This window comes from Schistocerca cancellata, chromosome 1, assembly GCF_023864275.1.
Source record: "Schistocerca cancellata isolate TAMUIC-IGC-003103 chromosome 1, iqSchCanc2.1, whole genome shotgun sequence".
Classification (NCBI taxonomy): domain Eukaryota; kingdom Metazoa; phylum Arthropoda; class Insecta; order Orthoptera; family Acrididae; genus Schistocerca; species Schistocerca cancellata.
In genome coordinates, this window is record NC_064626.1 from 1136412880 (window position 1) to 1136429468 (window position 16589).

The 16589-nt window shown below is 39.1% G+C and overlaps 1 protein-coding gene across 8 annotated transcripts in view; it reads right to left on the reverse strand.

Annotated features, from left to right (window-relative positions):
* Window positions 1-16589, reverse strand: part of LOC126092715 (serine/threonine-protein phosphatase 6 regulatory ankyrin repeat subunit A-like) — a 423652-nt gene that overhangs the window by 149242 nt on the left and 257821 nt on the right. For all 8 annotated transcript variants that reach the window (XM_049908492.1, XM_049908471.1, XM_049908484.1 and 5 more), the window contains exon 10: window positions 7854-7952. In XM_049908492.1, the coding sequence (XP_049764449.1) occupies window positions 7854-7952 (99 nt within the window). The remainder of the gene's footprint in view (window positions 1-7853; window positions 7953-16589) is intronic.

Genomic DNA, 16589 nt, shown 5'->3' on the forward strand with positions numbered 1-16589 from the left:
AGCCATGCTGATCACTGTAATGGAGCTTGCCTCCTAGGAATTGTTGTATATCAATTGTCAATTTCATAAAAATTTTTGCCAGATTTGGGTTAATTTTCACACTAGTTCTGATAATATATTTTTATTTTCCATATTGATTCATTTTGCAATCTTGATCTTGAACCATAAAAATTAGCAATCAAAAGTGTCAACTTAAATGATCCAGTAACTACTCTACAGTAAAGATACTCGAACTCGGGACCTTTGCCTTTCATGGGCAAGTGCTCTGCTCTACCAAATGAGCTACCCAAGGATAACACATGACCCATCCTCACAGCTTCAATTCTGCGAGTACCTCATCTCCTACCTTCCAAACTTCACAGAAGCTCTTCAGTGAACCTAGCAGAACTAGCACTCCAGGAATAAAGGATATTGTGGAGACAGGATTAGCCACAGCCTGGGGGATGTTTCCAGAATGAGATTTTCACTCTGCAGTGGAGTGTGCACTGATATGAAACTTCCTGATAGATTAAAACTGTGTGCCGGACCTAGACTCAAACTCTGGACCTTTACTTTTCTTGTGCAAGTGCTCTACCCACTGAGCTACCCAAGCACGACTCAAGACCCGTCCTCATTGATTCATTTCTGCCAGTACCTTGTCTCCTACCACCCAAACTTCACAGGAGTGCTAGTTCTGCTGGGTTCACAGAAGAGTTTCTGTGTAGTTTGGAAGGTAGGAGATGAGGTACTGGCAGAACTGAAGCTGTGAGGAGAGGTCGTGTGTCGTGCTTGGGTAGCTCAGTTGATAGAGCACTTGCCCGCAAAAGGCAAAGGTCCTGAGTTTGAGTCTTGGTCCAGTACACAGTTTTAATCTGTCAGAAAGTTTCAATACTATCATGTTGCAAATGTAGTGGGAAGTGGATTTAGGGATTCCAGCTCCTTCGTAGAGGACTCTGCAAGATCCAGAGATATCTATTTTATACAGCATTCTTACAGTTAGCTACTGCAGAATGAATACTTCCATTACTTCAGCTGCAATCACTTAGAATGTCAATCAGTAAGTTATCAGAGAGTGAACATATGTAAAATTTCAGCACCCTGGTCAAAATAATGAGAGTTACTTCTAATTACTAGACACAGTAACATCATCTTCTGGTTACATAAAAAAAGGAAAGGCAATCACAAACCAATAGCTGACTTATGTGTGGGGCATAGAAACTTGCTACAGAAAACTATTCACACTAGCTTTTGAGCTCTTGCTCTTTCTCTTCTTGTTCAGTTAATCTGCACAATTTATTGACTCCATTTGAGATTGTTATTTAGTTAGACCTGAAGGAATTTTACACTTGGTTTTCCATTTAGTGTTCAGCAGTTCATCTTATTTCTAGTATCAGCAAGTTTATTTTATGTGTGTCATATTGTGTACTATGAGTCTTTCTCAGATTAAGAAAACTTATTTGTGTAAACCAGACATACACCAGTTCAGTTATCATCTGAGCTGTGTCAAGTATGCCATTATCTGTACCTCTGACACATATGCTTGCATCATCAGCAAACATTAAAGCTTTTGAAGATACTTTTGAAGTCATTGGGAAATCAATTACAAGGATTAAGAAGAGGAGCAGATGCAACACCACATATTGTGGGACTTGTAACTTTTATGCTTCGACATGCTGCATGTGGCACAATGTGACACTCTGCTTTCTGTTATGAAGCCAAGGCTATAAATGCAAAATGCATGCTATTAATGTCATCATGTTTTACTTTACCAGGTACAAATGCTTGACTTAACTAAAATAATCTGTGCAACGCATGAAATATACCAAGAAACAGTTTTGTTGTTCAGCTCCACTAAACAATAAGATCTATTTGTAGGTAATTATTTGCAAAAATAACATTCTCAGACAATCAGCAAGTTATACTTTGAAAAATAAGACAGCACTCCACTGAAGATCAGTTCTTCAAAAATGTTTGAAGAGAGTAGGAGAATTTGTCTGGCAGAGATAACTGACAAAGAGGGCAGTGCAGTGAGGAGTGATCCCTAGCTGCTGAACTTGTGTACAACCACTCATATTACCACCATGGTCACAGTCACATCCACTGGAGCACCATGTGAACAATTTATCAACCACTGAATCAGAGAATCAGTTGTTTTTTATCTGAATTACTTGATATGTTCAGCAAGCCAGTAGCAAACAGAGCATTATGGAATGGAAGAAGATGTACAGAACGTAACAGAGCATTTAGAGGACCTAGAATTCAAAATGAAGAAAAATGTAGAACAGCATGTGGCTGAACAGACAAAGAAAGCTAAAGGAGAGTTCAGCCAGTGGTTAGAAGTTAAAGATAGAGAAATTGCAGATCATGTAGAAACTGAGTTAAAATATGCTATACAACGAATAAGTAATGAGCTCTCATATAACAATGATATTAACACAGAGTGTACTACACATGAGCCAAGCTGCTCAGTGAATAAAGTCAAATCTAGCATACCACCCTAGAATAATCACAATACTGAGTGTGTACATGAAAAAGAGAAAGAAATAGATAGCAACAGGTAAGAAATAAAAAGTAATGTGCACAGAGGAAACATGTATGGCCATACATATAGTTTTCCTGGCAGGTATGATCAGTCAGTATTTGTAATACAGGTAGCCATAGCCTGATTATCAGACAACAGATGTCTATTATGGGGACAGTTCCTACATTATTGAACATAGTACAAGAGGAAAGTCTTATTAAACATGGGCAATTTCAACCCTATAGAGATGAAAAGAGATCAATTCATCTTATGGTATTGATAAAAGGATTTAAGAACATACTGCCATGTGTGTGGACAGAGAGACAGAAAACCGAATTTATCATCTCTCTTATCCAAGGCAAAGCAGCATTATAGGCAATGCAAACCACAGAAATTTGGAATACACAGGAACAATTTAGAGAAAGCATTTTTATGTTTCCTTGTATTCAAGAATGGTTGTAAAAACAAGTTTCCAGCCCAGAGATTTATAACCACAAACAGGGTACACTGAGTAAATATTTTGAGAGATATATAAATAAGACACACTATTGCGATGAACCTAGCTCACATTGCAATGTGATTTGGGTACTCAAAGCACGGTTACCAAACAACATCAAAGATAAACTTGTTAACATACAGGAACATGACATCGAATATTTCATGTCCTTGTTAGATTCTATTTATCTAATACATGAACACATAAAGCAGAATGGCAATGCACGATAATGGCAATTCACCTATGTGCAAGCTAGATAAGCAGAACCATTCACCAAATTACAATTAGACACACTGTTCATCCCAGAACTCTTGCACAAAGTCACTCAGTATGTGGATGAATTTGAAATGCATAAAGACAGTGTTTTATGAAAACAATTACAAAAATAATAGTTTAAAAAATAAAGACAATAATGATGTAGTGAAAAATAAAGAATATCATTGTACTGATATGTTTACCTGATGTCTTCTGCCAATTTATATATGTAAAAATTCTCTCCCTCACACAGTCTGATGTCCAATAGACAATAAGTTAAAGTGTGTGATGAGGTTTATTTGTAGAAGTGTTAAACCTATGTCAAATCAGTCCAGTTATCAGGATTATAGCATTCTCTGCAGTGGGGAGAAAACAGCATCACTGAAGCCCTCCAGTCCACCACCATTATGCGACAAATTTAAAATATATGTTACTGTCTTGCAGGTGCTTTACTATCAGCAGTGATTATTTAATAACTTTTCTTCTAGTAAGGTGGAGATCCCCCACCCTTAACCATGGACCTTGCTGTTGGTGGGGAGGCTTGCATGCCTCAGTGATACAGATAGCCGTACTGTAGGTGCAACCACAACGGAGGGGTATCTTTTGAGAGGCCAGACAAATGTGTGGTTCCTGAAGAGGGGCAGCAGCCTTTTCAGTAGTTGCAGGGGCAACAGTCTGGATGACTGACTGATCTGGCCTTGTAACATTAACCAAAATCGCCCTGTTGTTCTAGTACTGCGAATGGCTGAAAGCAAGGGGAAACTACAGCCGTAATTTTTCCCGAAGGCATGCAGCTTTACTGTATGATTAAATGATGATGGCATCCTCTTGGGTAAAATATTCTGGAGGTAAAATAGTCCCCCATTTGGATCTCCGGGCAGGGTCTACTCAAGGCAACGTCATTATCAGGAGAAAGAAAACTGGCATTCTATGGATCGGAGCGTGGAATGTCAGATCCCTTAATCGGGCAGGTAGGTTAGAAAATTTAAGAAGGGAAATGGATAGGTTAAAGTTAGATATAGTGGGAATTAGTGAAGTTTGGTGGCAGGACGAACAAGACTTTTGGTCAGGTGAATACAGGGTTATAAATACAAAATCAAATAGGAGTAATGCAGGAGTAGGTTTAATAATGAATAAAAAAAATAGGAGTATGGGTAAGCTACTACAAATAGCATAGTGAACGCATTATTGTGGCCAAATAGACAAGAAGCCCACGCCTACTACAGTAGTACAAGTTTATATACCAACTAGCTCTGCAGATGACGAAGAAATTGATGAAATGTATGATGAGATAAAAGAAATTATTCAGGTAGTGAAGGGAGAGGAAAATTTAATAGTAATGGGTGACTGGAATTCGAGAGTAGGAAAAGGGAGAGAAGGAAACATAGTAGGTGAATATGAATTGGGGTTAAGAAATGAAAGAGTAAGCCGCCTGGTAGAATTTTGCTCAGAGCATAACTTAATCATAGCTAACACTTGGTTCAAGAATCATGAAAGAAGATTGTATACATGGAAGAACTCTGGAGATACTAAAAGGTATCAGATATATTATATAATGGTAAGACAGAGATTTAGGAACCAGGTTTTAAATTGTAAGACATTTCCAGGGACTTTGATCACAATCTATTTGTTATGAACTGTAGATTAAAACTGAAGAAATTGCAAAAAGGTGGGAATTTAAGGAGATGGGACCTGGATAAACTGAAAGAACCAGAGGTTGCACAGAGTTTCAGGGAGAGCATAAGGGAACAAGTGACAGGAATGGGTGAAAGAAATACAGTAGAAGAAGAATGGATAGCTTTGAGGGATGAAATAAGGAAAGCAGCAGAGGATCAAATAGGTAAAAAGACGAGGGCTAGTAAAAACCCTTGGGTAACAGAAGATATATTGAATTTAATTTATGAAAGGAGAAAATATAAAAATGCAATAAATGAATTAGGAAAAAAAATACAAACATCTCAAAAATGATATTGACAGGAAGTGCAAAATGGCTAATTAGGGATGGCTAGAGGACAAATGTAAGGATGTAGAGGCTTATCTCACTAGGGGTAAAATAGATAATGTCTACAGGAAAATTAAAGAGACCTTTGGAGAAAAGAGAACCACTTGCATGAATATCAAGAGCTTTGATGGAAACCCAGTTCTTAGCAAAGAAGGGAAAGCAGAAAGGTGGAAGGAGTATATAGAGGGTCTATACAAGGGCAAAGTACTTGAGGACAATATTATGGAAATGGAAGAGGATGTAGGTGAAGATGAAATGGGAGATATGATACTGCATGAAGAGTTTGACAGAGCAATGAAAGACCTGAGTTGAAACAAGGCCCCCAGAGTAGACAACATTCCATTAGAACTACTGACAGCCTTGGGAGAGCCAGTCCTGACAAAACTCTACCATCTGGTGAGCAAGATGTATGAGACAGGGGAAATACCCTCAGACTTAAAGAAGAATATAATAATTCCGATCCAAAAGAAAGCAGGGGTCGACAGATGTGAAAATTACCGAACTATCAGTTTAATAAATCACAGCTGCAAAATACTAACACGAATTCTTTACAGATGAATGGAAAAACTGGTAGAAGCCGACCTCGGGGAAGATCAGTTTGGATTCCGTTGAAATGTTGGAACACGTGAGACAATACTGACCCTATGACTTATTTTAGAAGAAAGATTAAGGAAAGGCAAACCTATGTTTCTAGCATTTGTAGACTTAGAGAAAGCTTTTGACAATGTTGACTGGAATACTCTCTTTCAAATTCTGAAGGTGGCAGGGGTAAAATACAGGGAGCGAATGGCTATTTACAATTTGTACAGAAACCAGATGGCAGTTATAAGAGTCGAGGCGTATGAAAGGGAAGCAGTGGTTGGGAAGGGAGTGAGACAGGGTTGTAGCCTATCCCCGATGTTATTCGATCTGTATATTGAGCAAGCAATAAAGAAAACAAAAAAAAAAAGTTTGGAGTAGGTATTAAAATCCATGGAGAAGAAATAAAAACTTCAAGGTTTGCCGATGACATTGTAATTCTGTCAGAGACAGCAAAGGACTTGGAAGAGCAGTTGAATGGAATGGACAGTGTCTTGAAAGGAGGGTATAAGATGAAAATCGACAAAAGCAAAACGAGGATAATGGAATGTAGTTGAATTAAGTCGGGTGATGCTGAGGGAATTAGATTAGGAAATGAGATACTTAAAGTAGTAAAGGAGTTTTGCCATTTGGGTAGAAAAATAACTGATGATGGTCGAAGTAGAGAGGATATAAAATGTAGACTGGCAATGGCAAGGAAAGTGTTTCTGAAGAAGAAAAAATTGTTAAGATCGAGTATAGGTTTAAATGTCAGGAAGTCGTTTCTGAAAGTATTTGTATGGAGTGTAGCCATGTATGGAATTGAAACGTGGACGATAAATAGTTTAGACAAGAAGAGAATAGAGGCTTTCGAAATGTGGTGCTACAGAAGAATGCTGAAGATTAGATGGGTAGATCACATAACTAATGAGGAGGTATTGAATAGAATTGGGGAGAAGAGGAGCTAGTGGCACAACTTGACTAGAAGAAGGGATCGGTTGGTAGGACATGTTCTGAGACATCGAGGGATCACCAATTTAGTATTGGAGGGCAGCATGGAGGGTAAAAATCATAGAGGGAGACCAAGAGATGAATACACTAAGCAGATTCAGAAGGATGTAGGCTGCAGTAGGTACTGGGAGATGAAGAAGCTTCCACAGGATAGAGTAGCATGGAGAGCTGCATCAAACCAGTCTGAGGACTGAAGACCACAATAACAACAACAAGGTGGAGACCTGAAGCAGGCAATGTAATGACAAATTTGCCAGGCATTTGAGGGTAATGTGTGTAATTAGGTCCTGGCCTGTACTATGTCTAGAAGAGGATGGCTTTCATTACAAAAAGTGAGCATTATATTTGACCTAGCATGTTGAAAAGCAAAGTGATAGCTGAAAGCATATTTATTTTCATGAATAATTATCAAGGTGCATTTGCTTATCAATTCTAGCTTACAGACAATTTCACTAAAATAATAATCACAATCTTTAAGTAACATAACAGTTAACTTAAACTGTCTGTTAATATATAGATGAGCCCACCCCACAAATCCTTAAGGTTAGCTGGATAATAGGAGCTGTGGACGATGATATCCTTTAGTTCATACTTCTGATGATCTCTCCAATACCTTGAAACAAGTTACCTTGTAAGGAAGGGCAAAGGTGAATAAGACAAATACAGATGGACAAAATACCAGATTGCAATAAGATAAAGTCTAGAACTGGGGATTGTAGAAATCTGTCACTCAAACAAATCTAAAAGGACACTAATACTTTAAATTTTATAAAAACAAAAAGCATGAATTATAGCAAAAACAGTGTATCTAATGATGAAATGAAACCAGTACACTATATTGCTCTGTTTATAATGTTATTTTTGGATATTCTTTACTTTAGTTATGGTATATTCAATATTTACATACTACAGTCTCTGATGATTAATTAAAAGGTACATGTAGACATCAGTTTCAGCAGACCATTAGTAGGAAAAACAATGACAACAATATGTGTAGTATTTTCATTTTGATGCAGTAAGACAAATCATACCTCACAGCGCATATCACCAACAGCTCTATGAAGTGCTGTACAACCATGGTCATCTTTGAAATTCACATCTGCCCCAGAATCAATCAACAATTTGAAGATCTGAAAATAGCAAACACAGTCATGTAGAGTGAGAATATTCATAAAATCATAATAAAAAAAAACTTATTACCAACTTGAAAGTTCAGGTAACAAACAAAAATGAGTAACAGTAATGAAAACAGCTAACTCAAAAGTAATTCAAATAAATCATCAGTAGTCATTTTGTATACTGATTTCTATGCTGGATCCACAGATTCTTCCTGTTACTGTGATGCACTATGTACATGGCTGAGTAAATATGTATTCTTGTAGTGCACAGATTACTGCATCCAATAAGAACTATGAGCAGGTGTATTTACGAGACCTGAATTCTGCAATGGCGCATAGACAGTAGTTGAAAACTGTCTCTTTTAAAGTAGCACTTTTTTCTTTAAATTAATTTGTTAATTACAATCATATAAAGCCTGTGAAAGATAACAGGTAATTCCCTTTACTAACTATCTAAGCAAACTAACACTGCTAATGCGATCAAAAGTTTTGGAGGCAGAAAAGCAAAAAAGCAGTGTCAAACATTTCTTCTATAAGACAAGTGGGAAAGATAAAGCACAATAAGAAAATAGTACAACAATAAGGATGTAGGGAAAAGAAAACTTATGTCTCTCTGTAGCCACAATTGTGAGTGATTTATTCTTCTTTCCAACACTTGCATTAATCACTTTTTTATTTTTTGTCTTTTTATCTTAACAAAAATTATTGAAGATCTTAAAAGCTAAATATTCAAATACATCATTAAAGGAGCATGTTTCTATATATATTTTTGCAACCTGAGAAAGTCATAATTATTTTTAAGATTTATTTTTCATATTTAACAGTGAAAAATCAACTAAATTGCATTTCGTTGATCTTCTGTGGCTGTTACACAGTCATGGTCCACAAATGTATAATGGGTGAAGAAAAAATTTGCAAAACAATACACAGGTAACTTGTGTGGCGGATTTTTATTAATTATAACATGCAATTGTTCTTCCTTATGAGGTGAGTGGAATCTGAGATGGGTGAACTAAACTTATTAAATATTTTTATATGAATTTTCCTTTGCTTGCGTTTATTTTTGTTTGAGAGACAACATTTTTTTTACAACAGTAACTTTGTCACTTAGAACAGATAACCAAGGCTCCTTGACATAAACATCAAATGTGATTGTGAAATAAGATGTATGTTGTGTAGCGGCAGTCAACTCAGCATGAGTCGACCACCACCTATGTGAGGATGAACTTCATGGATTTGTTATTCTAGAGTATACTTTTCAGCCAAGTTTTGTATGTCATCACTGTTTCTCACTGCAAGGATTTTGTAAGGTAAAGTGTATATAAGTAAAACGTGTGGACTGCCAGTCCCCAAAAATCACTCTTCCCTCCTCATCCCATCTGGTGAGTCTCCCCTGACTCACAGTTTTGTGTGACTTTCCCAAAATCTACCGCTTTTCCTAGACCTCCCCAGTCTTTTTCCTTCACCCCTCTTCCTTCCTCTTCAACCCTTCCACCTAAAGATGGAGCCACAGGCTCCAAAAGCTTGCCTAATTATAACTTTCTTTTCACTTGGTGAGTTGATTTTTTATCTATCGAATTCAACAGTGTATACTGTTGGATTCCTTTATAATTTACAGAGATTTTCAATTTGTTGCTTATTGTTACACAGAGTTGCCAGGTGTCACTCCCCCCTCCCCCTTTTTTTCACAAACAGTGTTAAACTTGTAAGTGTTACTCCACATTGATCCTTTGTTCCACCTACTTAATAGATTTCATGGTTAACTATACAGTTAAAACTGAAGAACACAGTGAGCATAATCTTTACATTTGATCACACTTGTCCAGATTTGTTTAGTCTTGGTGATCCAAAATGCTTCCATTGGGGTGATTGCTCCTTAGTTTCAATGACATATCCATAAACCTATGTTCCATCGGCTGTTATGATACATTTCACATTAGTTCTGCATCATTGTTTACTTCATGTAGCTATTGCCAAACAGCTTGCAAACTCCACTGTTTTGCTCAAAATTCAACAATTTTAGAACAAATACCCAAAACATCCACAAATATTTTTTGGAATGAGCCAATTGATATTTAAACACCATCAGTGATAACACTGACTGTGATTTTCTGACTGTTCATAATCGTTTCTTTGAATTTTTCCTGAATTTAACCTGTTGATGGTGCAATGGTGAGCCAAAGTCACTGTTAAATGTCTTTTCTGTATTCTTTAAAACAGCAATACCATCCAAAAAAAACAGATTTAATCATAGCAAACTTACCAAAGTAATCTTTAACATTTTTTTACATCAGTAGATCTATTTTTACAAGGATATAGGACATGTCAAAGTATTAACAAATTTAGATCAATTTAAAATAAGCTAATTCATATACACATATATTTACAGACTTCTAGTTAGAGACAATCATTAGATTTACTCCTGGTATACAATACTTTTTTTACAAATAACTTATTAAACAATGTAATGGCACATTGTTCACTCATATCTCACTATCACTCACTGCACACACTATACACACATTGTTTCGTAACACTTCACTCACTACACACACACACACACACACACACACACACACACACACACACACACTGGTGATCTCTTCGATGCACTTTATTCCATTCTTGTAGCAAAATGTAATTATTTCTCTGATCCATTTAACACAACATAAATAATAGCCAATACCAACAACATACAAGTAGTCTTTTACATAGGTGACAACAGACTAAACATTTGATGTGGCTAACAATGTACAACTACATTTTAGTCATGTTTAACAACACAACAATGAAAAAACTGCACAAATCCTGCTAATACAGAAAAATAATGTCTATTTGTTGGAACAAAGTAGATACATGACAGACCTCACTTATATTTCCTCATTAAGTTGTAGTGGTTCATCTATTAAAACTGTATTGTTCTCATCTCACTTCACAGACTTTATTTATGTGGCATTTCTGCTGCAAGGTGAATGTATACACACACAAAAATATGTAGCAGCCATGGAAACATGTATGTCATTTCCTTGTTTATGGGTCATGTAGAGGGTCCTATTCTACCCACTCAACAATTTAAAAAACTTGCCTCATACATGTATCTTGATCCTCTCTCTATGATTCATACTTGTGGCAAAGTTATTCACTTCTTTTTCTTCCAGAACCTCAATAGCTATTTTCAAATCTTTTTCACCTGGCCATTCTCAGCTCAGTGGACCAACTTACTAAATACTGATTCAACTTACTAAATACTGATTAATATCTGTTTGATAGACTTATAAAAAATCTTTCCATATCAAACATACTAACTACAAGTAATACCTACCATAGAGCCTTAGCCACCCTAAGTAGTGCATCTGCATTGGAAAGCAAGAGTTACCTGAATATACTGATACTTTTCCCAAATCTTTACAGACAGACAATAGCTTGCCCATCTGTCCTCATGAACCAGAGACCTTGCAGCAGCAGTGTGGCTTGCTTGCAGCAGAGACACAGATAGCTGTACCATAGGTGCAACCACGTCAATGAGGTTTCTAGAGAGAGGCCAGACTAACATTTCACATCTGAATAGGGGTAGTGAAATAGTCAGTAGCTTCAGATCAACACTATGTGTGACTAGTTGATCTAGCCTTATAACATTAGCAAATATGACCTTGCTATGCTGCTGCTGTGAATAGCTGAAAGCAACAAGAAACTACAGCCATTATATTTCGTGAGGACAGGCAGCTCTACTATATGCTTTACTAATTATAACAACATTTTGGGCATATTTTCACATTTGGTACTCCAGGCAGAGGCAACTCAGGAGGCTGTCATAGTAGAAATCCTTGGATAACACAAAAGTATTATATTGATAAAAGAAGAAGGCCTAAAAATACAGCAAATGAATCAGGCAAAAGTAAATACAAACATCAGAAAATGAGATGACAAAAAGGGCAAAATGGCTAATGAGAAATCTCTACAGGATAAATGCAAAGCTGTAAAAACATGCATAACTGTGGTGAAAGTAGCTGCCACATAAAAAAAAGACCTTTGGAGGAAAGAGAAGCAATGCATGAATATCAAGAGCTCATATTGAATGAAACTAAGCAAAGATGGGAAGGATGAATGTTGGATGGAAACTACAGATGTGCTATACAAATCAAATTATCTTAAAAACAATATTCTGAAAAGGAAGGAGAAGTAGAGACAGATGAAATGCAAAATGTGATAATGCAAGAATTTCACAGAAAACAGTAAGACCTAAGTTGACACAAGAATTGTGGGGTAGATGACAGTCCCTCAGAATTACTGAGATCCTAGGGAGGATATATTGTGACATAAGTATTCCACCTGGAATGCAAGACAGATAAGGTATGCAGTGAGCAAGGTCAGTTAGGATTCTAGAGAACACATCAGACAATATTGACTCCATGAGTTGTCTTGCAAGACAGACTGAAGAGACAAACCTATGTTTCTAGCATTTATATATTTCCTTTTCTGTTCTATTTGCAAATGGAATAAAGGAAAAACAACTGTCTGTATCCCTCTCCACAAGCCTTAATTTCTCTTATATTGTCTTCATGGCCCTTGTACAATTTATACATTGGCAGCAGTAGAATCATTGTGCAGTCATCTATAAGGGCTGGGTGTCTAAATAGTCACACATTGAGCTTTTGGCCAGTGTCTTCTTCAGGAAATAAAAGAAAACACACACAAATTCATACATGCAAGCACACCTCACCCACACCTGACCGCTATCTCTAGCAAGCCCAGCCACAATGCAACCGTCACTTTTAGCGAAAGCAGCAATCCAGAATGGGGCATGGAAGTGGGAGGGGAAGTAGGTATGGTTGGGAGAGAGAAGAGTGCTGTCTTGCAGAATGTGCACAGACTAGATGATGAATGGACAAGGCTGCCAAGTGCAATGATGGGAGGCTGAGGAGAATGAGAGTGGGGAGGGGAGTGGGACAGGGGAGTGGAAAAAGGCAGAACCAGAAAATGGGACATTTGATGGGTGCACTGGCAGAGAGTGGGACACAGTGAGGGTGAGGGCATGTGAACTGGGAGGAGCTGATATGGTAAAGAGGGTGCAAATCATTGGGTGGAGGGTGTGAGAACAGCAGGTTATTGTAGGCTAAGGCTGGGGTAATTTTGGGAACAGAGAATGTGTTGTAAGGATAGCTCCCATCTGCACAGTGCAGAAAACTCATGTTGGAGGAGAAGATCCAAACAGCCCAGGTTGTGAAGTACCCATTGAAATCAAATATACACTCCTGGAAATGGAAAAAAGAACACATTGACACCGGTGTGTCAGACCCACCATACTTGCTCCGGACACTGCGAGAGGGCTGTACAAGCAATGATCACACGCACGGCACAGCGGACACACCAGGAACCGCGGTGTTGGCCGTCAAATGGCGCTAGCTGCGCAGCATTTGTGCACCGCCGCCGTCAGTGTCAGCCAGTTTGCCGTGGCATACGGAGCTCCATCGCAGTCTTTAACACTGGTAGCATGCCGCGACAGCGTGGACGTGAACCGTATGTGCAGTTGACGGACTTTGAGCGAGGGCGTATAGTGGGCATGCGGGAGGCCGGGTGGACATACCGCCGAATTGCTCAACACGTGGGGCATGAGGTCTCCACAGTACATCGATGTTGTCGCCAGTGGTCGGCGGAAGGTGCACGTGCCCGTCGACCTGGGACCGGACCGCAGCGATGCACGGATGCACGCCAAGACCATAGGATCCTACGCAGTGCCGTAGGGGACCGCACCGCCACTTCCCAGCAAATTAGGGATACTGTTGCTCCTGGGGTATCGGCGAGGACCATTCGCAACCGTCTCCATGTAGCTGGGCTACGGTCCCGCACACCGTTAGGCTGTCTTCCGCTCACGCCCCAACATCGTGCAGCCCGCCTCCAGTGGTGTCGCGACAGGCGTGAATGGAGGGACGAATGGAGACGTGTCATCTTCAGCGATGAGAGTCGCTTCTGCCTTGGTGCCAATGATGGTCGTATGCGTGTTTGGCGCCGTGCAGGTGAGCGCCACAATCAGGACTGCATACGACCGAGGCACACAGGGCCAACACCCGGCATCATGGTGTGGGGAGCGATCTCCTACACTGGCCGTACACCACTGGTGATCGTCGAGGGGACACTGAATAGTGCACGGTACATCCAAACCGTCATCGAACCCATCATTCTACCATTCCTAGACCGGCAAGGGAACTTGCTGTTCCAACAGGACAATGCACGTCCGCATGTATCCCGTGCCACCCAACGTGCTCTAGAAGGTGTAAGTCAACTACCCTGGCCAGCAAGATCTCCGGATCTGTCCCCCATTGAGCATGTTTGGGACTGGATGAAGCGTCGTCTCACGCGGTCTGCACGTCCAGCACGAACGCTGGTCCAACTGAGGCGCCAGGTGGAAATGGCATGGCAAGCCGTTCCACAGGACTACATCCAGCATCTCTACGATCGTCTCCATGGGAGAATAGCAGCCTGCATTGCTGCGAAAGGTGGATATACACTGTACTAGTGCCGACATTGTGCATGCTCTGTTGCTTGTGTCTATGTGCCTGTGGTTCTGTCAGTGTGATCATGTGATGTATCTGACCCCAGGAATGTGTCAATAAAGCTTCCCCTTCCTGGGACAATGAATTCACGGTGTTCTTATTTCAATTTCCAGGAGTGTATTATGTTCAGCTGCATGTTGTGCCACACTGTGGTCCACTTTATTTTTGGCCATTCATCCCTGTGGTCACCTGGTTGGTAGTCATGCCAATACAAAAGGCTGTCACAATGACTGAAGCAGAGCAGGTAAATGATATGGCTGATTTCACAGGTGGCTTGGACTCTGATTTGGAAGGATGAGCCTGTGACAGGACTGGAAAAGGAAGTGCCGGATGGGTGGATTGGGTAGGTCTTGCACCTGGGTCTTCCACGAGGACATGGATGGGTGGGAAGGATCTTCAGTAGGATGTCCCACATTTCAGGATATTGTGATAGATAATCAAAGCTCTGACAGAGGTTGTGGCTCAGTTGTCCCAGCCCAGGGTGATATTGGGTGACAACCGGGGTGCTACTTCGCAGCTGGTTCTAAGGGGTGGTGGGACGACTGTAGGTGTATGGGGATATGGCAGGGGGGTTAGTGCTGTCTCTTAAGAGCTTTGTGAGATCTTTGGCACACTGGGAAGGGAGTTCTTCTGGTTCTGAGACAAATTTGAGAACAACAACTTCATTGGATGACATTAAGTTCACAAATTTTGCTACAAATGCTTCAGAAACTTACTGTTAAAATTTTGACAGTAGAGAAAATGTCTGACTTCACTCTCTGCACTTTGACTGGTAAATGTTCATCACAAAAACTCAAAACTACTGCCTAGCCTTTAAAACCCCCATCTGTACTCCACCAGTACTCTGCTACCAAAGTAACTGCTTCCTATGTGTATAGATTGAATAATATCCCTGATAATATTCAAAACATATACTGACAAATCAATGAAGGAAACCAAGAAGTGATTTGGAACCAGACATAAGGTGCTGGGAATAAAAAAGTAACAAACTGTGAGGTTTTACAGTGACACTGTTATTCTGTCACAGACAGAAAAGACTTGAAGGATCAGTGGAAACTTACAATGTCTTGAAGAGAGGTAATAAGATGAACATTAGCATAGGTAATGGAATATAGTCAAATCAAATCAAGTGGTCACGAGGGAATTGGATTTGAAAATGAGACACTGAGAGTAGTAGATGAGTGTTCCTATTTCGGTAGCAAAATAACTGACAATACTGAAGGAGAGATGAGTTAAAATGTCAGCTGGCAATAACAAGAAAAGGTTTCCTGCAAAAGAGAAATATGCTAATACGAAATATAAATTTAAGTGCTACCAATTTTTTAATGAAAGAATTTGTTTGGATTGTAGCTTTCATCACATTGGAAATGTGTGCAACAAGCAGTATAGACAAGATGAAAATGGAAATTTTTGAAATTTTGTGCTACAGTAGAATACAGAATATTGTATGGTTAGATTTGATAATTAATGCAAAGGTACTTATTGGTATCAGGGAAAAAAATAAATTTATGGCACAAGTTGACTAGCAGAAGTTTCAGCTGGAAAGGGGGGGGGGGGGGGGGGGGGGGGCAGCAAGCCAGTTCATAATTCATATGGATGTAGGTTGCAACGCAGAGATGAAGACATTTGCACTGGATGGACTAGCAAGAGGAGCTGGCAGCCCTGCAGCCAGGTGACTAGCGCAAGTTTTCGTGTTCTCGTAAAGACAGGTCATTTTAGATTTTAATAACATTTAGTTTAGTACTGATTACGTGGTAAACAGATGCATTAGTGTGCTTTTTAAGTGTACCATTAAGGGCTTCAATTTTATTTATGTAATATAGTAGAAAATGTGAAAAGATCATACAGTTGAGTTATAGCCGTATTTTCTGTTTACATTTTGCTGCAGCAAATCTATAGAATTTCATTTAATTGTTTTTTTGCTTTCTCCAGCAATTTAACTGTAGAAAACCTCTTCATTATTTAACTCACATTTCTGGAAAGTAGCATAAAGTTTTAGTGGTTGTTTTATACACTTTGTACTGTTGTTTTTGTTTACATATAGGCCAATTTTGTTGAATCATATTCTCACATTTATCATTTAACTGACTTATTCTTA